Source organism: Melopsittacus undulatus, chromosome Z (assembly GCF_012275295.1).
Source record: "Melopsittacus undulatus isolate bMelUnd1 chromosome Z, bMelUnd1.mat.Z, whole genome shotgun sequence".
NCBI lineage: Eukaryota > Metazoa > Chordata > Aves > Psittaciformes > Psittaculidae > Melopsittacus > Melopsittacus undulatus.
Genome location: NC_047557.1, coordinates 27,443,281 through 27,467,800, shown reverse-complemented (window position 1 = coordinate 27,467,800; position 24,520 = coordinate 27,443,281). Strand labels below are relative to the sequence as shown.

Here is a 24,520-nt window from a genome sequence, read left to right as displayed (position 1 = left end):
GGCTGACCCCAGTGCCCTAGCCTGGGAGTGCATCATTTCAGCAACCCTAGCAGCAGTGCAGCATCTGCTTCGGCCTAGAGCCATTGGGTCAGTTTGAAGCTTGTCACCTTCTAACATTGTGGGAAAAATTCTCACATCTCTTCTGTACAACTGATCTCAGTGGCTTGCACTGCACAAGAACAAGCTGGAAAGCTTTTGCCCAGTAACCAGTTTGCAAAATACAGTGGTCAGTAGGTATCAGCTGAGGAGGTGCCTTGGCTGGAGAGGACAGGAGGCTGGAGATGTGTGGTTGCTCTGATGGCCTTTCTTCTGGGCATGCTCCTGCTTAACTGATTCAGAAAGTGGCAGGAGGGTCAGTAATGTGAAAGTATATTATAACAAAACTGCTCCATCATAGCGCTTGAAAAGCCAAGTATTTAATTAAATGTCCTTGAAGAATTTCCAGGTTTGAATAACGTAGGATAGTTTTTTACTTCCTGGGCAATTAGGCCCTGTCTTCATGTTAACATCATACAGAGACTCTAAAAAGAAAGACATTTTAGGGATATTCAATGTATACTTTAGAAGGTGCTTAATATTGGTAAAATTATTTATGGTGCTGCTTTATGAAGCTGGTTTTTGGGGATTATATGAATGGGATGAGACCACCCTTCATATCGTTATTGTAGGTTTTTATGGTTGTGGTCTATACAAAGTGATATTTTTCATGTGTTTTTTTAATGTCACATATGGAAGTAGCTGCATTATAAATATACTCTTTTAGACTAGATTGCTATTTCATAGGATATGAAGACAAAGGAGAGATTAACAATCATTTTCCACTATGGGTGAATCTGTGTTTCCACTGCTTGCTATTACTCACATATTTACTCCATTACATTTTACTCCATTACAATTTTACTTTTGCTGAAAAGTTCAAACCCAGAAACACTGAAATGTTGACATTTTTTATTAATCTAAAAATGTTTTAATAGAATCATAGAATAGTTAGTGTTGGAAAGGACCTTAAGATCACCTACTGCCAACCAATGTCACCATAGGCTCCGTCCAACCTGGCCTTGAACACTGCCAGGGATGGAGCATTCACAACCTCCCCAAGCAACCCATTCCAGTACCTCACCACCCTAACAGGAAAGAATTTCTTCCTTGTATCCAATCTAAACTTCCCCTGTTTAAATTTTAACCCATTACCCATTGTCCTATCACTACAGTCCCTAATGAGGAGTCCCTCCCCAGCATTCTTATAGCTCCCCTTCAGATACTGGAAGGCTGCTATGAGGTCTCCACGCAGCCTTCTCTTCTCCAGCCTGAACAGCCCCAACTTCCTCAGCCTGTCTTCATATGGGAGGTGCTCCAGTCCCCTGATCATCCTTGTGGCCCTCCTCTGGTCTTGTTCCAACAGTTCCATGTCCCTTTTATGTTGATGACACCAGAGCTGCACACAATACTGCAAGTGAGGTCTCATGAGAGCAGAGTAGAGGGGCAGGGTCACCTCCTTTGACCTGCTGGTCACACTCCTTTTGATGCCCAGGTTGGCTTTCTGGGCTGCGAGCGCACACTGCTGGCTCATGTTCATTTTCTCATCGACCAACACCCCCAAGTCCTTCTCTGCAGGGCTGCTCTGAATCTCTTCTCTGCCCAACCTGTAGCTGTGCCTGGGATTGCTCTGACCCAGGTGTAGGACCTTGCACTTGGCATGGTTAAACTTCATGAGGTTGGCATCAGCCCACCTCACAAGCATGTCAAGGTCCCTCTGAATGGCATTCCTTCCCTCCAACTGAACCACACAGCTTGGTGTCATCGGCAAACTTGCTGAGGGCACACTCAATTCCATTGTCCATGTCAGCGACAAAGATATTAAACAAGACTGGTCCCAGCACCGATCCCTGAGGGACACCACTTGTTACTGGTCTCCAGTTGGACATTGAACCATTGACCACAACTCTTTGCGTGAGGCCATCCAGCCAGTTCTTTATCCACTGAGTGGTCCACCTATCAAATTGATGTCTCTCCAATTGAGAGACAAGGATGTCCTGTGGGACAGTGTCGAACGCTTTGCACAAGTCCAGGTAGATGACATCAGCTGCTCTACCCCCTGTCCATCAGTTCTGTAGTCCCGTCATAGAAGGCCACCAAATTGGTCAAGCAGGATTTTCCCCTAGTAAAGCCATGCTGGCTGTCACCAAGCACCTTGTTGTTTTTCATGTGCCTTAGCATGCCTTCCAGGAGAATCTGCTCCAAGATTTTGCCAGGCACAGAAGTGATACTGTCTGGTCTGTAGTTCCCTGGGTAATCTGCACCTTGCTTTGAAGAGAGGACTAACGCGTCTTACTCATGGTCCTGGCTGTTGGAGATGATGCTAAGTGTACCTGGGGTTGTCATTCTCTCTGCTTGTCTGTCACACTGGAGTGTTCTTTTTTCTTTGAAACATTTCATAAGAATGGCTCTGCAGCAGTGGTCTCAGAGAAGATCACCCTGAAAAGTCCATGTCCCCTGTAAGAAGGTGATCGGTAGTTTATTACACAATAGAGCCCCGAAGAGTTGGTCAGAAAAAGTAAAATGGAATAGAAGGAACCTTTTTTTAAAAATATGAAATAAAAAAGCATAAGCATTAGATAATATTTGCTAGCCTGCCACTACCTGTCAAAAATGCATACAAGTAGTTACTTGCACCTACTCTTCTCAGTATGCATTATCAGATCTAAGCAAGTTTTTTTTCTACATGGAAGCCTAAAAATGCAGAACTAAATCCATGGGAAAAAAAAAGTTGTGGAAATACACAATTATAAGAAACAGAGGAAGCAGGTCAAGCCATCAGCAAGGTTAATAGACTCCTGCAATTAGACTAATGGGGCAATGGAAATAAAAAAGACCTACATTGTCCAACAGGGTATCAGTGTTGTGTGGTTCCATTCTGCACAGGGGTTGGATCTGCTGATATAAATCAGGTAGAAGGATCGCTAACCTCACTGCTGAAATCAAGCATGTTAGTGGATGTCATCATCAGATGCTCATTACTAAAATATGTACAGTTATTCAAAATGTATTTGTCCCATAGCTGTATGTTACAGAAGCATGGGTGGAACAGGCTGCACAATTATGCCTCATCACCTTCAGAGTGAAATTAGGCAGGCTAGCTTAACCTGGATATGATATAATTAGAATGGACGAACTACACTGGCATGGGTGACATTTGCACAAACCTCTCTCATGATCCATCCTGCTGGCTGGCTGTGGGGTGGTTGCCTCACACAAAGTAATGGTAACACTGGGAACCCCAGATATTTCTGTAGAAAATATTTCAGTGGCATTAATTTTGCTGGTGTCTAGTGTGAACTCATGTGAAGTCTGCCTCATACAATCCTTTGAGAACTTGCATTGTTTTTAATCCCAGTTTAAAGAAAACTCTCACTGGGGACAGCTTCTAATTTTTTCCATAAGTAAGAACAGAGTTTACTGGCTGAGTAAACTCTCAGGCAGTACATGTGCATTTAGCAGACCTATATCATCTTGGACCTGTCTGGTTTTGGTGTTGCTCTCACACTCTTCCAAGATAGATTATAGTAGGCACAATCCTGTTTCAATTTTAGTGTAACTTTCTTTTCAGCAAGACTTTACCACTGTTGTCAGTTTTCATTATATTTATGGTTAGCTGGAGGGTTGATTCTCTCTCTTGTATAAATGCTTTATATACTAATTTTAAAAAGTCATCTTGGTCTATGAAACAAATAAAAAAGATGAAGAGTTAGTGTTTCTAGAAAAGTCACATAGCTTGTAGCAGAAAATGGCAAGATACCACTCTGTATTGATAGATATTTCTCTGGGTTTGTATCTGCCACTTAGCTTGCTAAACAGTATTTCTTTTAGGCACATTTCTGCGGCACCTTGTCTGACAAATTTGTACTGCTCCCATCTCTGTTAATTTTATAACAGGTAGAAATACATTTCATATTTTCACACAACTCCATCATTCTCATTTTATTGCATCCTGTCTTTTAGTTGCCTAATCAGTGTCTTGATCATAATCTATTCTTCAATAATTTTCCATTCAGAAGTCTAAGGGTACTTAAATACTGAAAATAGTACAGTACAAACAGAGAATCTCAGCTCCAAAAATACAAGCCAACATCATCCATGGATGTAAATTGACAGAAGCTTGTTAAATAAAATGCCTACACTATAAGAGATTTTTCAGTCCAGGAAGTAATTCACTGTAAGGCAATGGTGTCTGGCTCCTTCCAAACAAAATCAACTATACAATTGCACTGAATATACAGTGCTTTTTCAGACAGGGTAAACAGAATGATAGGACACCAGAAGGTTTATCCACAAAGTGTCTGTTCTCTGTCCAGCTGTACTTTCTTTGCAGGCTGATCTGTAAAGAAAATTATGCTGTATGATCCAACACACCATCATATCATATCTGGGAACAGCATTAGCAGTGATCTCTATATAGTGTTTCATCATTTGCAAATGCTGAAATGACTGATGCCCTGCATGTGTTTTTAGATCAGATTTTTGCACCATGAACCAGTGGGCAAACACATTTAGCTGTACCACATTACACAAGCCATAAAGCAGATTAATGGGGCAAATTTGGCAAGAAGTTGTATATGCAGCCTTGTTTCTTAAACTAGAATGTTAATTTGTTGAAAGTCTAACACAATGCAGTTTGACTGTGACTTACTCAGAGATACCCTGTACCATCTGTATGTAACTAGGGTTATTTTTTATGCAATATTTCACTCCTTTTTGTCGTATCATTGGTATTAATTTGTCTGTCTCCATGAAAATACTTTGGATATTCTGGGCCTGTCACCATTTTGCTACAGGCACAGAAAAGCCCCCTGGGAAAATCTGAGAGGCTCTCTTTCTCTTCTGCTTAATTTCTGCTTGTTTGAAGACATAAGTGAGCATAGCTCAGTTTTCAAGAAAAATTAAAAAGGAAATTTGCGAAAAGGACCAAGCATGCATTCCTAAATTATTTGACTGGCAAAGGTGAAATTTTGAGATTTATAATCTTCATAGCTGTTTTTACCTGTGATGAAAACAGAAGGGAAAATAAGGAAGTAAGAAAACAAGAAAGCAAAAAAAACTTATTTCTGTTTCTTTTAGCCTCTTATATGCATTTCTAGTGTTTGTATAAACCTTCTTGCACTTCTAAATGTATGTAACTTTCAGAATTAGAATTATATCTATTTTCATTATTGCTTTAGTTATTGTATATCCAACATTCCGGTTGCTTTCTCTTGGTGCTCAGAAACAGATTAAAGTGTTCTCTGTAAAGTCTGATGATGCCAGATCCATCAGGTTTTCATCAAACCAAATTCAAGAGTTTAATCATCACTTAAAGTGATGTATTCCATTACAAAAAGAAACTCTGAGCCTCCAAATTCAGAATCATAGAATCATAGAATCATAGAATAGTTAGGATTGGAAAGGACCTCAAGACCATCTAGTTCCAACCCCCCTGCCATGGGCAGGGACACCTCACACTAAACCATGTCACGCAAGGCTTCATCCAACCTGGTCTTGAACACTGCCAGGGATGGAGCATTCACAACCTCCCCAAGCAACCCATTCCAGTACCTCACCACCCCAACAGGAAAGAATTTCTTCCTTATATCCAGTCTAAACCTCTGCTGTTTAAGTTTCAACCCATTACCCCTTGTCATGTCACTACAGTCCCTCATGAAGAGTCCCTCCCCAGCATCCCTGTAGGCCCCCTTCAGATACTGGAAGGCTGCTATGAGGTCTCCACGCAGCCTTCTCCAGCCTGAACAGCCCCAACTTTCTCAGCCTGTCTTCATACAGGAGGTGCTCCAGTCCCCTGATCATCCTCATGGCCCTCCTCTGGACTTGTTCTAACAGTTCCATGTCCTTTTTATGTTGAGGACACCAGAACTGAACACAATACTCCAAGTGAGGTCTCACAAGAGCAGAGTAGAGGGGCAGGATCACCTCCTTTGACCTGCTGGTCACGCTCCTCTTGATGCAGCCCAGGGTACAGTTGGCTTTCTGGGCTGTGAGTGCACACTGCTGGCTCATGTTCATTTTCTCACTTACCAACACCCTCAAGTCCTTCTCCGCAGAACTACCATGAATTTCCTTTTTGCCCAACCTGTAGCTGTGCCTGGGATTGCTCTGACCCAGGTGTAGGACCTTGCACTTGGCATGGTTAAACTTCATGAGGTTGGCATCAGCCCACCTCACAAGCATGTCAAGGTCCCTCTGAATGGCATTCCTTCCCTCCAGTGTATCAACAGAACCACACAGCTTGGTGTCATTGGCAAACTTGCTGAGGGCACACTCAATCCCACTGTCCATGTCAGCGACAAAGATATTAAACAAGACCAGTCCCAACACCGATCCCTGAGGGACACCACTCGTTACTGGTCTCCAGCCAGACATTGAACCATTGACCACAACTCTTCGAGTGCGACCATCCAGCCAGTTCTTTATCCACCGTGTGGTCCACCTATCAAATTGATGTCTCTCCAATTTAGAGACAAGGATGTCATGTGGGACAGTGTCGAACGCTTTGCACAAGTCCAGGCAGATGACATCAACTGCTCCACTCCTGTCCATCACTTTTGTAGCCCCATCATAGAAGGCCACCAAATTGGTCAGGCCATGCTGGCTGTCACCAAGCACATTTCTCTTTTTCATGTGCCCTAGCATGCCTTCCTAAAGAATCTGCTCCCAGATTTTGCCAGGCACAGAGGTGAGACTGACTGGTCTGTAGTTCCCTGGGTCATCCATTTTCCCTTTCTTGAAAATGGGGGTTATATTTCCCTTTTCCAGTTGTCGGGAACTTCACCTCTCTGCCATGATTTTTCAAATATGATGGCCAGTGGATTTGCAATTTCATTTGCCAGCTCCTTCAGGACCCACGGCTGGATTTCATCAGGTCCCATGGACTTGTGTACATTCAGGTTCTTAAGATGGTCTCGAACCAGATCCTCTCGTACAGTGGGCCCAAGGTCTAGGTTTTCACAGTCCCTGCGTCCGCCTTCCAAGGCTCCGATGCTGCGTTCAGAGCCTTTGCCAGTGAAGACCGAGGCAAAGAAGCCATTCAGAACCTCAGCCTTCTCCAAGTCCTGTGTAGCCAGTTCTCCCGAATGTTTCCGGAGGGGGCCTACATTGTCCTTAGTCTGTTTTTTAGCTGCTACATACCTATAAAATCCCTTCCTATTATCTTTAACATCCCTTGCCAAGTTTAGCTCCAATTGGGCCTTAGCTTTCCTAACTTGGTACCTAACTACCCTGACAACATCCCTGTATTCATCCCAGGCCGCCTGTCCTTGTTTCCACCTTTTATAAGCCTCTTATTTCTTGTGAATTTTTCTCAGGAGCTCCTTATCCATCCAAGGAGGTCTCCTGGCCCTTCTGCTGCACTTCCTTCTGAATCTTTTGCTTATTCCTCAAGTTACAAAGATGTATTTACTTACTAAACTTCAGTCTTATAACACGTCTGGTTGTTTCTTTTTTCTTTCTTTTTACATGTTGCAGATCTTTGAAATATCTTTAAGATAATGATTACATCTTTGATTTTTATCTGGTGTAAAGCCACATTAACAAATACCATAATCATCCCAGAGCATTTTTATGTCATCCCTGCAGTCTGTAGTAACAAAGAGATCTCTCTACCTCAAAGGATCTGGCAGCTCTTCTGCTCTTGTCTTCAAGGCTTCCCTTTACAAGGACCACACTTCAGCGGTGCTGAGTGAGGCATGACCTTGTCAGACCAGCCCCATACATTTACTATATAAAATAGCTAGAGTTCCAGAACTTCAGATCCATTTCAATACAAAGCACAGCAGCTTCTCCAGTACATATTTATTTGCTTAAATTAATACAATACCTCGTACATGCTTTTACTGTTGAGTTATAAAGCCAGAAGCTGAGTATTCACAGATATTTGGTCTATTTTTTGAGCTGGGGCTTTGAATAAGAACACAGCATTCTACGCAAAATAAATATACATCATTTTATTTGCAAAATCTGTTAGAAGTACAAAATGTTAGCTCTGTTACATCTTGTTCAGCTAAGCAGACATGACATTTTCCAAACTGTTAATAATTATTAAAAACTTCTTGGAACAATAAATACAGTACTTATATTACTTCTTAACTGTACACTCATAATAGCAGAGTCCAGCAGCACCATATGAAGAGAGAAATAGAATAGCTAGTAGATCAACAGAGAGCTGTAAAAAGGTGGGTGCAGTAGCATTACCTGGTCTTTCCAACAACTTGTTTTACAGGACACAGCATAGGACAAACTTCTATTATAATATCACAAGTGTTTTATCATTTGAGATGCTAAACACAGAACACCTGTCTTTTCATTTTCAGGCTGGAGGCTGTCCTCAACCAGGAAGAATTCAGGTTAACAAGGAGACGGCTGAGACCTGGTAGCTGGATATAAACCAGTTTGTTCTGTGGTTACCTACAACTTCCCCTTCCCAGTAAATACGTTGTCTTTCTTCACCCAGTTTTTGACTTTTCATCCACATGTACTCTGTTTTGTACAGTGTCTTGCAGAATTCTCCCTGCTGACCTTAACAGCAGACAAGCCTCTAATATAGTAAACCACCTGCATTCACTTGCCCATACTCATTATGGTGTGGCCAATTTGCCTCTCCTTAACATGGCTTCTCGAAATGTTATATGAGTTTGGAAAGCATCTTGGATGTATGAGTTTGTGGCCACTCTTATTTGCTCTGGTGCTGTTCAAGAGGATGGAATTAGGCTTCTTACAATAATACACAGAAAGAGTATGGATATGATTTAATACAGAGGTGGTAAAGATTGGGCTTTAGTTTTATGTGTTACCACAAGCTGAACACCCAAATAGCAGAGAAGAGTCAGGCAAATACCTTTTTTTCTACAACATAACAAGAAGAAGTTACATAGATTAGGAAGGAAGAAAATGAAAAAGAAAATATATCCCCTAAGGTCCAGGACACAGTACTTCTGAACCTCTATTCAAAGCATAACAAGGAAGCTAATCTCTCAAAAATTAGAAATGGGAAATAACTTCATTATGAGAGCAAATTTCTATAAAGCATTTTCAAAGCTATTAAAAAGCAAAGGCTGTTACTGTCTGTTCCCAAAATGGTGCCAATGTAAATAGCGTGAAAACAACTTATGTTTGAAAAGCAAGGTGCTTCACAATGAAGACTGTTATTTCACTTTTAATTTGTCCCTTGGGGCCTCTTTTTAACAAGTGTCTTAGACCCAGCTGCATTATGCTCTTCAGTAAGGAGGACTATCATCTCCTAACCTTTTTGCTTGGGTCACTTGGCACTGTCTCCTTATCTTAGTAACAGTTTTGTTTGTAATTCCTCTGACTGGTGACTTAATGGTTTTAGATGAGTTCTTTACTACTCTAACATGAATTAGCCTTGGGTGTTTGTGAATTAGTTTTGTGTGACTATGTGACTGGGCACAGTCTCAAGGATTCATTGTAATGGAATATTCTCTGCTTTCTAGGAAGAATGAAAGAAAATGAATTCACATTACAAATTATTCTCAAATAACATTGCCATTCTGGGGGTCTCTACTCCTTTCCACCTACCTGTATGTGGCTGGCAGTTGGTTTTGCTCCAGTAAGAAGCAGGATTGTAGAAGTGGGTAATTTGGCTGCAGTGACAATGTGGCTGAAAGTGTTTGGGTTTACAGACAATCCAGACAATCCAGAACTGTTTGCAGTGATTTCCTTTCCTAAGGACATGTCTGGCACTTTCCCTTTTGGAGTCTGTAAGGGAACTTCGAATTGTACACATACTTCCAGCAGATGTCAGGTTTGTGGTTATGCTATCTACTGGGACCTGAGCTCAGCTGAAAAAGTTTCCTCTGCTCTGTTTACCTGGAGTGCTTCTGGTACGTATCATTTGTCTCTTTCATTATAGGGTTGGTCTAGCTGTGCCACAACACTCTCCAATGCATAGACAACAGAGCTTTACAATGCAAAGGCTGCATGTCTTTACCTACCACAAAAGTGAAGGGAATTGCTATGTTCATTTGCATGTTCACCATTCTAGAAATTACAACCAGGTTCCTGATTTGCTGCTTATTCTTATTACAGGAACTAATATGCCTGCAAAGACAGAGTGGACTGATCTTGGTTCATGAATATCTGGAAAGCACACTACTTTGAGTGAGACATTTCTAAGAGTCAGTGGCTCCCAGATCTTGGCTGTATGCACTCTCAAATAGGAGCTTTTGTCTGACAGAGACAAGGTACTGCCAAGAAGGTAACCAAAGAACTTGTTCCTATTTCTAACAGGCAAACTCCTAAACCATGCTGGATTTCTACCTGATCATTTCCCCTCTACTCTGAAAATGTTCTGATTCTTCTGCTTAGCCACAGTGTCTTCCTGAAAGGAAGATGGCTCCTTTTCCAAGAGGAGTTTATAAGCACTGGAAACAAATTGAATGTGTATGATAAAACAATTCATCACTGAAAAAATATGGATATGCATCTCTGAAATACACCTTATTTTGAAATACATTAATTCTAGGCCTAACATGACCTACATTCCACTTCAATTTGGCATACACTGTATGCCAGCTGTAGAGTTCATTACATTTTAGAAGAGAAACCTGTATGTTACAGCTTCTTCTATCAACAGCTTTTCTGCTCTTCAGAATCTTTATTATACTGTACTTGAGCCATGAAAATTGAAACTGCCTTCTGCAACCTCAGACCACACAAACCCAGTTTTATATGATCATTAAGGGCTGCTGCTTTGTGAACACTGATTAACTGGTAGGTATGAGAATCATCAGTTCTGAAAGATGAGTGGTTTCCAATAATGGCAGAGAGTTGTAGCTACATGACTTTAGCCTTAGGAAGCCATAAGTCTATGATTATATTTAATTATAACTTGCTATGTATTAAGCATGACAGCAAGGTAATTCAAATCAAGACCTTGGCAGGTAAGGGAAGAAGGCAATCATATTTGGATACGATGTACCATATATATAGATTTAAACTATTTCAGTGGGAATGTCTAAATGACATAGGACTAATTAAATGACTTATTAAATTTTATTTCCTTATAAGCAATAGGGTAGAGTGGGGCCGTTTGTAGTCTACTTTGAAGATGCAGGAATCAACAGTCTGATCAAATTATGCAATTAATGGAATGTTCTTAATGGAATTGTGGTTTCTTAGCATCTGTTATGAGAATCAAAAGAATAAAAAGTTGTGAATGACTCAGTAAAAACAGCATGAGTGGAATTCTTCTGAAAGGCCTGGAGGTTACTGGTCAAACCATGTTGATAAAGGAAAAATTTCTGACTCGGTAAAGAGGAAATACAAAAACAATTTTCCTCTGTGATGTGGTGCTTGGCCTCTAAGGGCTCTTTATTCCATATCTCCTAAAATAAAATCTACTCAGACCTGTGTATTTTGATGTCAGCCTTGCTAGCCAAGACAAACTGAAGAAATAAATGGCAAAATTGCATCATTTTCTCTATTAAATTACTCATATTGCTTTATGTGTAATTACAGCAAAACTTGCAAATGCTACATGCTGCTACTGTTCATTATATATTGGTCTGAGCAGACAGTTGAACATGTCAGCACAGTCCATGATACTTCACTTGAAGAACTGATGAATACTCCCATACTGACTGAAACACAGCAAAGCACAAACATCTTTGTGCCAGAGAAATAGCTTCTGTGACTGCAATAAATTCCAGTCCTCACAAAGCTGCCCTTCACCATATCACAAAACATTACTATTTCTTCTTAATTTCTTTCCCATTTCTCATTGTAAGTGGTTGAACTGTCACTTCACTAGATGGGAGTATTTGGACTGTGTTAGTTCTGAGAATGACAGCACTTCCATGTGCATCGTGTTTAACAGTACTCTTACTTACACTGTGAAATACTTAGCACTGAGATTTATATTTTTTGAGATTTATAGTTAGGATTCTTCATATGTTTAGTCAGATAATAAATCAAATGCTAGAATATGTTGCTTTTTGATAACTAGAAAATTGCATATGTCTCTACCATCCCAGATGAAGGAAAAATAAGCTTCTTTACCTACCCCACTGTCTGACTAAACATAAATGGGTAAGTATTAAAATGTTATTTTGCAATATCTGTTGCATTTCTTTGTGACCTTAAACTGCTTTATACTTTTAATATATGTGTTTTACCTTAAATTATTTTTATTCATTGGCTTGTTTGTTTCTGAAGACTACTACAAAATTCCAGGCTTTGGCAAATTACAGTTCATGTTAAAAGTTATCTAGTTCCCATTTTCCACATTTTTTAAATGTCCATTTTAAATGCCTATAAGCATTGCTTGTTTTTCAACTTTTCTTTCCAGCAATTCTTTCAAGCTCTTGTTCCTGTGCTTGAAATACAAGTAATCAGAGAGAGAGTGGCCAAGCCCGGCCTTTTCAAAGGATCTAAAGCCGAGGTGTTCTTTGTTGTTTGCAAGGTCTCTCTCTCCTTGGCTCTCCTGTTTGTTTGAGCTTCCTATTCTATCCTCCAGTCGTCCCTCACTTTGCACTTCTTCTTTCTCATTGCAGTAGGACTCTCTGAAGTCTTTCATCATGCACTCAGGTTTGCCAGACAGATCATGAGCCGTGTATAGCTTATTGTCATCCTGGTGGTATATGGCAGGGGTGTATCTCTCTGCCTCATAGCAGTTGTCTTCCTCCTCTTCCTGGCAAGAGCTTCCCTTGGCACTCTCACCATCTGAATGAAATGAGATTCCCTTTCCTTGGCTTTTCTGGGAAAGATCAAAGGGCTCTTCCTGTTCCAAGCTTCTTAAGACATTTGTCTGGGACAGAGCAATTCTTCCTCTTCCAAAACCTTGTAGTGGTTTGAGGGAGGAGAAAAGGAACAATTTATATATAGGAAATTTTACGTGATACATGGTAAAAAAAACAGAACGTGAGGTGGCCTCCTATTTCATACTTTACATTTGTTTTCCATTCAGCTCTCTTCAAGTACTTTACTGTTTACATCTCATGACATCTTTTTTGAGATACTGTTAAATAAGTACTATTGTATACACTTCACAGCCAGGTCAGGACACAGAAAACATTGTGCTGGACATGACAGACATTGGATTAGGGAGTTAGGGGTAAAAGTGAAGTGGCCTGGCCTCTTTTAACTATTTTTGCCAGTGTACATTCCCTCTTCCTTATTTTTTTAGAAATGAAAACTTTGATCTGAAGCATCACACGCCATGACCAAAGCCGCAGGTTTTGTACTTTTTTTTTTTTCCAGAGGGTTGGAAAAGATTAAAAACATTTTAATGTGATTGTCCTATAAACACTTCTGTTCAAAGTTACTACTTCAAAATGAAATAATAATCAAGTTTCGGCAGCCTACAACCTTTACTCTCTGTAATTGTTCCTCTTTCATCCACTGAGAAGCCATTCATGCCACTGAAAAAGCTCTGTGCAATAGGTAGTGCTTTAGCTTGAGGAAATAATTCTGAACAAATGATGATTTTGAGCAGTGCAGTGTAACTCTGAGCATAGTCCTGGATCTTGTTTATCTCAATACTTGCCAGCATCTCCTATCTTGCTGGAAATCCAGGCATTACCTAGGAGGCATCCATGGACTCAAATACACTCTGAGTACTGGTACACACTGAAGAAGATTTGGACATTGCAGGCTTAGTCCATTTTAATTAAAAGAATAATGACAGTACTAGGGTGAAGATTTCGCTTATTAGCAAGTACCTATGAAAGCTTCTATTTTATTTGCTTTAGTTTGGTTTGGGTTTTTTTCCCTTAGTAATGATCTATGCAGCCTCACTAGATACAGCTGCTAATTTGCAACAGTTTATATTTGTTAAAATGACTCATGAGGAGGTGGCAACCCTTACAAATTGCCTTGTGTCTGACAGCCTCAAGGGCTGAAAAATCCATGCACACTGAAAAGCTCTTAGGCTGTCTTCAATTACAAGTGATTGCGTAACCAGCCTGGTGCTGTGGGAGATTTACAGGGAAAAAAAAGAGCCATTTATTTCATTAGCTGTTGGGAACTTTGTAAATTTTTATGCCTAATGTAGTTAGAGTGTGTGTTTTATGTTTTGCATGTGTGTTAAGCTGCCTTGAAGCTTGAATTTGAAGAACAGCAAAAAATCTTACCCATGAAAGAATTATTTATCCAGAAAGTCTTAAGACACAAATATCTTGGATACTGAAACTTTTGAAACTATCTTCCCTAATTCCCCACTTCCCTGGGTAGTCAAAAGTCTATGTCTCCTCCTATCCACGTTTCTTTGCAAACTGGCTCTTGAGCCTTTGGTAACATCAGCTATGTCAATATGGTACAGAATAGCCAAGGCTTCTGGACATAGAGCCACGCAGGCTTCCATTCCAGACTGGAATTCAGAGCAAGATCCATGGAATGTTCTAGCTTTTTTGTTCATGTCAGTTTTGAGAGAATTTATGATGTATGTCAAACATAAGAGAAAAAACAAACTCCTATGCAGATATGAGTGGGGAAAAAAATGCCTGCTTGTCCATAGCTGCTAGGCTGTGGTCTGTCATCCTCTAGGAATCATGTCTCTTGCAATTGTAACATTTATTCAAAAATAATGGAACTACGCCCTCAGTCAGGCAGATTATGTCATCCAACCATTCCCCTGCCCAGCTACATGCGCCACAGCCTCACCGAGACTGAATCTCCACCAGCTCGCTCCCATTTGTATCTCAGAGTACCTACATGCTGGGAGAAACTCTATGGTGCTGTGGACGTTACACCTTCTCACAGCAATGGATGGGGAGGCCTGGGCATAAGTACAAGAAAATTTGGTATGGCTTGATAAATCTTCTACACTCATACTACTGAATGTATTCTCCCTAACACCTGACAACAGCAATCTAGTACACTAAAATTATTTCTTTTCTGCTCATAAATGCTGTCACATTTTGTCTCCATCTATTCCTCCATCTTGGTCTGTACCTGTGTGTTATCAAATATCTAGTCTGAAAGATCTCCAAGACAAGGGTCACTACCTTGAGGATCTCTGATCTGTATCACTGAAGTGACACAAATAGTTAATGACAACCTCCAGGGATTATGGTATTCAACCTCTTCCAATCACATTGGATCTGTGGTACAAAGCCCATTTGGGTTTAAAGACATGCATCTTCAAATCTCTCAGAGAATAGCCTTGCTGAAAAATATTACCTTGGGAATGAAATCCTCGTTCCATAACCCCATGTTTGACTTTCATGTGCCTGGTTAGGTTCCCCTTCAGGGTGAATTTGCTGGGACAGTAGAGGCACTTGAAAGGCTTACTGTCCGAGTGCAAGTGCATGTGTCCCATTAAATTATGCATTCTGTTAAATTCTTTTCCACAAAGCTGCAAAAAAAGTAAAAATTAAAATTATTAGCTCAAGCGGGTACAAGCAGAACATTTTGAAAGGAAATAGGACCTGTTCTTTGCAACTTGAGCCCTGGCAGCTTCTGGCTGCAATTTGTTTTTCAAAGATTCAGGAAAAAAACTATGGATCGGAATATGCATCTGAGTCTGATCTACCTAGGGCCTTCTGCCCTGCTGTCATATTTTAAATCTGGTGAGTAGAACACACAGTGAAGGGTTCTCCAGAAGCAGGGAATGTTCTTGTAAGGAGGTGAGAGGCCTAAGTGTGTAACCTGGAAGGCTCTTAATTTTAATGAAATGCAAAGTATAACTTTCTGCACTGGTGAACCATTTTGTTTGCAGTTTATAAATCTAGCCTTTAAACAGGAACAACACCAGACAGAGACAAGAGATACAAAATAAAACTAATGAAGAGTTTCTGTGAAACAGTCAAGCAGAATATTACTTCTCGTTAAGCAGAAATGAAATGGCTGCATGTTTTGCTTAAACTAGAAAAAGCAATTCCTTTTTTTTTTTCCTTTTTTCTCCCCCATTTTTCTCTGATCCTCTTATCTTCTGTTTACCAACTTCTGTGTTTCAGTCTCTCTGGTGAGTAAGCTGGAATTTAAACAGTCATGGGGCTGCAAGAATGACTCAGCTTTTCCTGAAGCATGCTCCTCACTGATCATGTTCAACGAGCCATTGATTGTGCAAGTTTGCCTTTGATGAAACAGTAAGGGGGATTTTTTTTTCACTGTTATTGTTTATATAGATGGATCCTTTTGTAATCTAGTTCCTTGTGAGTCAAAGGTATTTTCAAGACGTGAGAGTTTGAAATCACTATTACAAGCTTCTAGTCTTGTCTTCTGTTCTTTCCTTATTAGGATTTATAATTTTATTCACATGCAAGTGTCTGTTTCCAACCTCTGCAAACTTTGGTGTTTGCTTTCTACTTCAGGTCCTTTCTTAGGAATACTTTTACCATCAAATTTTTTGGGTTTTTTTACAATCTTTATTGCTATATGAACCAGAATCATCATTACTGAGTAAAAGAAAATTCTATCAGGCAGTGTACTCATTGAGGAGAAAATGACTAAAAAACAATTATTGAGAATCTACCAAAATTTTGGTCTAATCTGAATTCTGATTTAATTTATTTGGATAGTACAGAAGGTCTGTTACAGCACTTTTTGGTTCAAATTCACAAAGCCATCACCTGGAATATGTGGATGAAATGTAGATAGTGGAATGATCTTTGGTGACATAGTACTGTATCTTTTGTATTTTAAACCATTTCTTGAGGGGAAAATAGAAGCATTCCATTAATACAGAAATTTACAGGGATATTGTGTTCAAATAAAAGCTTGGGCTGAGTTAGTGCTGCAAAAAGAGAGTTTGGAAATACTCACTTGCTTTCAAAAACTATTTGCTTCAGCTGTGTAAGTTCTTTTCCATTATTTGCTCTCTATGATCTTGCTAAAATTAATATTCTGACAAATTTATCAGCAAAATTTTCACCAAGATGGCGAGCTGGGGTGGGGGAAGCCACTGAAAATGAGTTATCAATCAGTAAAACTAAAATGTCTGATTCCAAGGGTCATTCATCCACTTAGGAAAGAGGACTGTCTCCTTGCATTTGAATGAAGTTAATATGCTGGATGACTTGTAGTCAGGGAAATGAATGCACAAAAAACCCCCAAACCACTCTGAAAGTGATGGGGGAAACAGAGAGGAGAAGCAGCACTGATGAGCACAGAAAATTTGCAAGGAAGAGCAGCAGCTGATTATATCTTAACAGCTGCTGGAATGACCTATGACATGTCAATGTTTCTCAGGCTACAAGAATGACAATAATAATACCCCTCAGCAGAAGGCTTCTAGTCATCTGCTTGTGTTGTGGCTGATCTGTGTTGTCACCAGCTTTTGCTTTCTGACAGCTAGGTCTTTACTTCTCTATCTAAACTGGTAATCAGGAAAATAAGGTTAATCAGGTGCTATAACTTTATAAGGTATTGATTATTGAAATGAGTCTAGTAGAAGCCTTTTTTGTTGTTGTTTTGTGTTTGTTTTATTGTGGGTTTCTTTTTTTTTTTTTTGTCAAGGCAATAATTATTTATCTCCATAATGAAAGGCCAGGACTGAAATTTTGGGTCTCTGAATAAATGGGGTAGGTTTTCTATTTCCCAGTCTTAGGGACGTGTAATATGTTCTTGTCCTGAAATCTCCCCTGAGAACATGAGGAAATGGTACCACAGTGGTGTGGCAGGAAAATGAAAGAAATGCAGATATTAAAATTGTTTTTTGGGATGATTGCTCTGTGTGGCATTGTCTCTGGATAACCTATACATTTCAAAATGCACGTGATGACCTTCAGATGAGTGTTCATGATCCAGAGGATGAAAGGAGCAGGTTTTGTGCTCATATGCTGGAAGAGAGTGACCTAGAGCTAACTGGGTTTCACGGCTAGTGCTTAAAGAATAGCCTGAGCTTGCAGACCAAACCAGGAAGGTGTACAAGATTTTCTGTCTCTGGGAAAGGGCAGGGTTGTGAGCACTGATCAGAGTCCTGAGCCAGCTGCGTGAGAGGGAGCTCCAGCAGAATTCTTCACAGAGCCCCTTAGCAGTGAAGGGGAATCAAAGGTCACGCAAGAGATCTTGGGACAGCAGGAACAACACGGACCTTTTGTTAGGCTGTCTATCTTAGACAAAGTAAAGTTCAAGCCCTGAAGAGAAGGACCTCAGCTGCAAGTCTGCTGAACACAATTCGTTGCACTAGCTGGTGAAATGGACTGAAGTAATTTAGGTCAACACTAGATTTTGTCTTCCTAAGTCACCAATTGAAGCACCACCTTTTCTAGATTTGTCAGTCTGCTTTGTTTCTTCCAAAATACTTATCTCTCACATTTCCTTTGGCTTTGATTCCTGTTCTAAACCCATGATTTTAGATGGGGAAAAAAGTGGAGTTCAGAACATTTACTGCAAAGTGTATTTGGCTGTGCTGCAGAAAACTTCGTTACATTCTCTACTGGAGGTCTAAAATATTGCTGACTTCAGCACTAAAAGCAATGGTAAGTTTCACAGAAGCTTCCTCTACATATCAGAATTTTTCTATTGCACCAGTTGGTGCAACTCCTTCAGAACTCTTCAGTGGTTTTGGGTGGAGGGGGGTTGTTTTTCTTTTAAACAGAAATTAAAAAGGCAGCGTGGGCTCAGGCCTTTAAACACTACAGAGAAGTTCAATCTTCAGAGGAAAATTAGACACGGATCCTGGCTGCAGCTGGATGAGGAAACAGAAGGGACAGCTATTTGCTACTCCCTCACTTCAGATAGTCTGTGCTTAGCTGTGATTAGACACATAGGAAAGACTCATGTTTTCTTTTGCTGTGAGAAAAAGGTAAAGAAAACCATTGCATGTGGTGAAGTAGAAAGGCTACTGGCTGTGCTCTCTTTCCCTTACATTCTTCCTTTTTTTTTTTTTTCTTCATAAGAAGGGTGTTCCTTTCCTCAAAGAGAGAGGGAGAGGGAGAAAGACTGTAAACTGTCCAAAAGGACCGTGAGAAAACAGGAAGCTTTGAAAAGTACAAGAGAAAGCAAGATGAAATCTATTTGCAGGCGGTTCCCCGGGGGACATGTGAGCCATTGTTAAAGCAGGCTGTTCATACAGCTATATCCTTCCTTCTGCTGAGGAGGAGCTTGGTGCCAAAAGGCTGCTATCTGGTCATTGCCTTAACCCTCTGAATACCAGCCAGAATACGTGCCCAAGTCTTTCAAGGGCCCTACCAGAGAACCAAGGGATGTTTCTAACACAAAAGAGCAAATCCTGATTCTCCCTTTGCTTATTACAAGCTAGATTCTGTTCAGGGGCATCCCTGCAGTCATGGGAGAAACTGGTTTACTGTGCTTACTTGTTTCTTTCCTCCTCAGAACACTGGGTGGGGACAAAGATGTAAAAAAATGAGAAAAACAGGTGTTCCTGGTGGTACTCCAGTTCCCTGTTCAAGCTATTGCCATCTCCAAGTAGAAATAGTCTGTCATCGTCAAACCCTAAGCTGAACACACACTTCCAGCTAATCTACACATGCTAAAAAATAATGTGGGTTCAGATACTGTATCAGAACAGTTGATCAAACAATTGAGTTTCTTTTCTGAAATTTGAGGGATCACAAGAGGACTTTGACCAAATGGGAACAAAAGGACAGGTTTGCGGGTATTAACACAGAATGAAAGTCTACAGAAGATTTGACATAGAATTATGCAAGCAATTCAGTAATAGAAATTATTTTATCAGTCTAGACTAACACAAACCTAGTATACAAAATATCTTTCAATAGGACATAAATTAAAATTAAACAAAACCCTAAAGCTGGAAGATTTTGCTGCTATTTTTTCAAGGTTGTCAAAGCAAAATGCATTGACTAATTCTAACATTTTCCAACTAAGATTATCACTGAATGCCACATTTTCCTATGACATTTTGAAATTCTACATCTTTCGAGACAAAATAACACCATTTAGTTTTTTTTCACCCAACTCTGCTTCTCAATGACACTTTCTTTCTAAGAAAATATTTAATTCCATAAGGATGTTGGATGAAAGAGTTCTAGAAATTGCTTCCAGATCAGTCTTCAGTTACTTATGCTTAAACTGGATAATATGCTCCACTCTGTATTTATAACCCTCTTAGAGGAGATCATAGTAGGAATAACACCTACAACCTTTGACTTGACAAGGTGTGACTAAAATAACGAGACAGATAGGCAGCAAAGGAGCAGATTAATGCCCAATAATGGATAAGAATAAAAGCACAAACAATTCATAAGGAAGATATTAGAAATAAGCATAGTCAAGAAAACCAAAGCTTTAAAGGTTTATGAGGAGGGAGAAGAGAGGACAACCTCCGATGGGCTGGTGGAAGGCAGCAAGCTGGAATTCACACAGAATCCTAAAAAGGCCAGATGGTCTTAGAGGCTGCTTTGTTGGGATACTGATGTCCTACCCTGAATTTCAGCCTGGTAATTACACTTGGCCCATTCAAATCCCTTCTGCAGTTGTATTTTTCTGTAGCTTTCTTTGGGTGTTTCTCTGAACTGTCTCACAGCATCACTACGTGAAATTGTGGCTGCTGCTTTTCTATAGTCCTCTGTGTGGGGTGCATAACTTGAACTGTGTTTTTAGTCACTGTTTCAAGCTGTTAAACACTTACACTTCTGTTTGGATGGCTGTACTAAGCAAATGTCAGGTATGCCTGTTGTCCTCAAACTGCTGTGGCATTGAAATGATCACAAAGCAAAAGAAAAATACTTGAGGATGAAAGATACTGATATTGAAGGGGAAAGGAGTAAACCACAGATGTTTACCTCCATTATTTTGTGCTATATAAGCAGAACCTTGATAAAGGCAGAAAACCGGGCCAGTTTATGCTAGTTTAAATGCAGCTGCAAATTAGTCATGTCTTATTTTTCTATTGCTATCACATCACAAGATCATAATATCACAGAAATATCCAGGGTGTTAATGCCTCTGCCACCAAATGCACTTACCTTGCATTTAAAAGGTTTGACATCAGAATGAACAATCATGTGGGCCTTGAGAGTCTGCTTCTGCACAAAGCTCTTGAAACACAAATGGCATTGATAGGCTCTGATGTTGGTGTGGATCAGAACATGTCGCTTCATGTTGGCCAGCAGAGTAAATTCCCGGCCACAAATTCCACATTTGTGCTCTTTCACACCCTGTGAGAAAAGGAAAAAAAATAAATCAGAAAAATCTGTAGGTGGAAAATTTTCTAGGTCATTAAATGTTCAGTACAAAAATACATGAATTATTTATTCTTCATTAGCAAAGCAGGTAATAAATTATTTCAGTTTTAACATCATTTGCTTGAGTGGTAGATATTTATGTATTTCTTTCCTGGCAAATTCTTACAAAAATCTGAGAAAGAGAGAAATATAAGCTTAATGTTTTGTTTCCATCAGTAAGTTTACAAATCAATGAGACATAGTCAGGAACAGAGCTTCTCTGTCCTACTCTGTTGCATATATTAGGTATTGGTCAATGTGTGTACTTAATAGACAAGAATAAAAGTTAACCAGTTAAGAGGCTAAAGTAGTGTTTGCTTTTGAATGTCATTGGCATCTAAAAAAGCCATAGCCCTGTTTTGAAGAAAGCTATAGAAAATAATCTGAAGCAACTGAGAACTAGTCAAGCAATGTAACCAAATGAGGATACACATGTTACATTCGATTTTTACCTGGTGTTTACAGAGCATTTCTAACACCTTTTATGCCATCCAGTCAATTTTCTAATGCATAATTCAATATTCTTGCTTATGCCCATGTGGTCTTAATGCCAGCTCCTCAAAAACTCATTTAGATGCTATGAAAATCAATGAATTTACCACTAAACACTTCAAGAGTTTGAGGATAACTTGCTGAAGGTAATGGGAATTTACTAGAGAACTGCTGAGAGCAATTACTCCTTTTGCAGGCCCCATAACAAAGAACACTCTAAACCATCCCTACTTTTGTGCTAATCACTGTTTTTCACAGTTACTTGCAAAGCTAAAATTGTGAACACCAACAGTGTCTTTAAGTGTCTGCCTGTCTAATGTGAGACTATATTTGGTCAGTTAAGTGCTGTTAATTATGTTCACAGCTGAATCCACCTGCAGCTGTGGACAAAGAAGCAGAAGCTCTCTAAAGGCTCAGGGCATTGCATTTTCTGTGACAGAAAACTACCAAAACTGATAGAATTTGGCATGGTAAATCCAACGACCAGGGAATCTCCAAAGCCAGCAAAAAAAATATAATGACGTAGTAGGAAAGAAAAAGCAAATGTGGATGTAGAGGTTGTTGGTTTTTAAAAGCACATGTGTCTATAAAACTGAAACGCTGTAGCTTTCTGTATTTTTAATGTCTTTCATATAAAAGCCAAAATTCAAGTCTTAAAAGTATGCAAAGCAAATTTTTATAAAATGCATAGAGTTTTGGCTTAACAGCATTTTTGTAAAGGTGGATAAGCCAATTTCAGATATTCTTGAACAGTTATGTTTTCGCTATTTTTGAAAGCAGTCTTCCTGGAGGTGTTCCAAAGCCTGCTCCAGCCTAAACTGACTCTGCTGTCATTGTTGCCAGCAGTGGCAAGACTCCTACTTGATACAAATTACCATCCTGCTTGTCCACTTTTGTTAGCCGGCATAACTTACGTGAGAGGGGGAATTTTTCTTAGGTTGTTTTGGTTGTTGGTTTTTTTTCCCCCAAATGTCTCATTATGATGATTCTTCCAAATCTGTTGAGTAATAATATCTCTTTTTTGCTGCAGTCTACTGCCAATCCACCTACATCCCAATTAAGGGAGCATAGCGATAGATCTGTTTTTTTTGGTGGAAAATTTCTGTTGAAATCTCAGGGGGGGGTTATACAGCTCTACAAAATTATGTTATGTTACAGGAGGTCGTTCTCAAGATAAAACACAGAGATGGAAACATGCAAATACAGTTTTGAGAAGTAATATAGGTGGTTTAATTGGACTCCCACTTATGACAGAGCACTGTTTGTGTGTACTTTCTTAAGACAGACAGAGACATATGGCACATACTATTGCCAGTGCTGCTGGGGCTTTTGCTCTACATAAAACTCTCCAGCTGGCAAAGGGCCAGCATGAGGCTCTATGATCTGATTATCTTTTTTCCAAGGAGATACATACATGTATCTTTAGTAGCCTGTAATCCCTGTGCTACCTTCTGATGCAAAGTGAGACTGCAACCGGTTCTGGCTTACCTTGTGAGTTAAGGAGTGTTGTTTGAGGTGGTGGGGTTGCACAAACTCCATGCCACACTCAGTGCAGATGTATGGACGGATGTCTTTGTGCTTCATCATGTGATTTTGCAGCTGACTTGGGTACTGGAATGTCTTATCGCATTCAGTGCAGTTGTATTGTATAGGGCCACGGTGGGTTGTTAGGTGTCTCTTCAGCTGAGCCAGGGTTGGGAAGTCCAGACCACACTCCACGCAGATGTTCTCCCGGCCGCTCTCATGCTTAGACTCGTGTGCTTTCAGCTCACTGGGGTAGGCAAACCCCCTGCCACAGATCCTGCAGTTGTAAGGCTTGATGTCACTGTGTTGCATCATGTGTCTCTTGAGGTGGCTGGTTTGGGTGAAAGCCTTGTGACACACCTGGCACTTGTGTGGCCGAGTGCCCTGGTGTGTCAACATATGTGTGTGCAAGTGACTCAGCTGCTTGAAAAGCTTGCCACATCGGGTGCAAGCATGTGGCTTAATGCCACTGTGCCCCAAGATATGGGTGACCAGGTTGTACTTGGATGTGTAGGACTTCTCACACATGGGACACTGCCAGCGTTTCTGTTCACCCCCCACATCAACATAGTAACTGTCATCTATCTGAAGGTTGACATCTACTCTTTCCACTTTCTGTTTATTTTCACCACTTTCTCTTACTTCAGATCTCCTGAAGGGTGGCTCTGGAGGTCTTTTCATTTGAAAGGGGTTCCTGAAATGAAAGCTTGGTGGCACAATAAAAGGAAACATTAAGCCAGGATGGACTTTATGATAATAAGGGTAAGGAGCCTGCATGAAACCTGGGCTACTGGGCCATGTCATGTTAGGCTTCACTGATTCTTGCTTAATGGGCTTGGCTCCAAAGTGCTCCAGAGTTCTGTAGAACTGAAACCCAAAGTTGCAGAGGTCGATCATCTGGGAACTGTACTTGGGCTGTGCTGGCTGTTGGAACACCAAGGAGAGACTAGAAGAGCTTATATCATTGTGGTCTTCAGGTCTGTCTGGTGGTGATGAAGAACCCTCAAGGGCAATGGAAGGAGGCATTTTTGTTGGCATGCTCTTACGTTTCCGAGACCCTCCTTCCAAGGACCCCTGAAATGTTTCCATGTCTCCAAGAGGAGGAGGGCCATAGTGGAAATGTGAGAGATGCGGTCTGAATTCTTCACCAAATTGAGTTGTTCTGTGTGGCTTTGTAACAGGGCTTAATGGCTGCAGGCAGCGAGAGAAGGAAGAGGCTGCAGTACTGTCCACATTGAAACTCGTTTCTTCATTCTTCATCATGTTTGATTTTTCCTGTGTTGCACAAATTCCTTCAAATAAACAAACACCAAAATCTCTTTATTTCTTCCTGTTCTCCTCGATTTAAC

General features: G+C 40.3%; 1 protein-coding gene across 1 annotated transcript; it reads right to left on the bottom strand.

Moving 5' to 3' along the window:
* Positions 1-12,248: 12,248 nt before the first annotated feature.
* On the bottom strand, positions 12,249-24,443 carry ZNF366 (zinc finger protein 366). Its single transcript, XM_005155023.3, has 4 exons — positions 23,136-24,443; positions 20,898-21,089; positions 15,184-15,358; positions 12,249-12,843 (listed from the first exon to the last, which is right to left on the bottom strand). The coding sequence occupies exons 1-4, from the start codon at positions 24,432-24,434 to the stop codon at positions 12,308-12,310; spliced, it is 2,202 nt and encodes a 733-aa protein (XP_005155080.1). The 5' UTR covers positions 24,435-24,443; the 3' UTR covers positions 12,249-12,307.
* Between the last annotated feature and the right edge of the window lie 77 nt (positions 24,444-24,520).

Bases quoted from the DNA above. Each gene is read 5' to 3' on its own strand.
- ZNF366 (XM_005155023.3), bottom strand. From the start codon at position 24,434: ATGATGAAGAATGAAGAAACGAGTTTCAATGTGGACAGTACTGCAGCC. The intron at 21,090-23,135 runs GTAAGCCAGAAC...CTTTTCTCACAG, and splicing joins AACACTCCTTAACTCACAAG to GGTGTGAAAGAGCACAAATG. The intron at 12,844-15,183 runs GTAATATTTTTC...AACCACTACAAG, and splicing joins ACGAGGATTTCATTCCCAAG to GTTTTGGAAGAGGAAGAATT.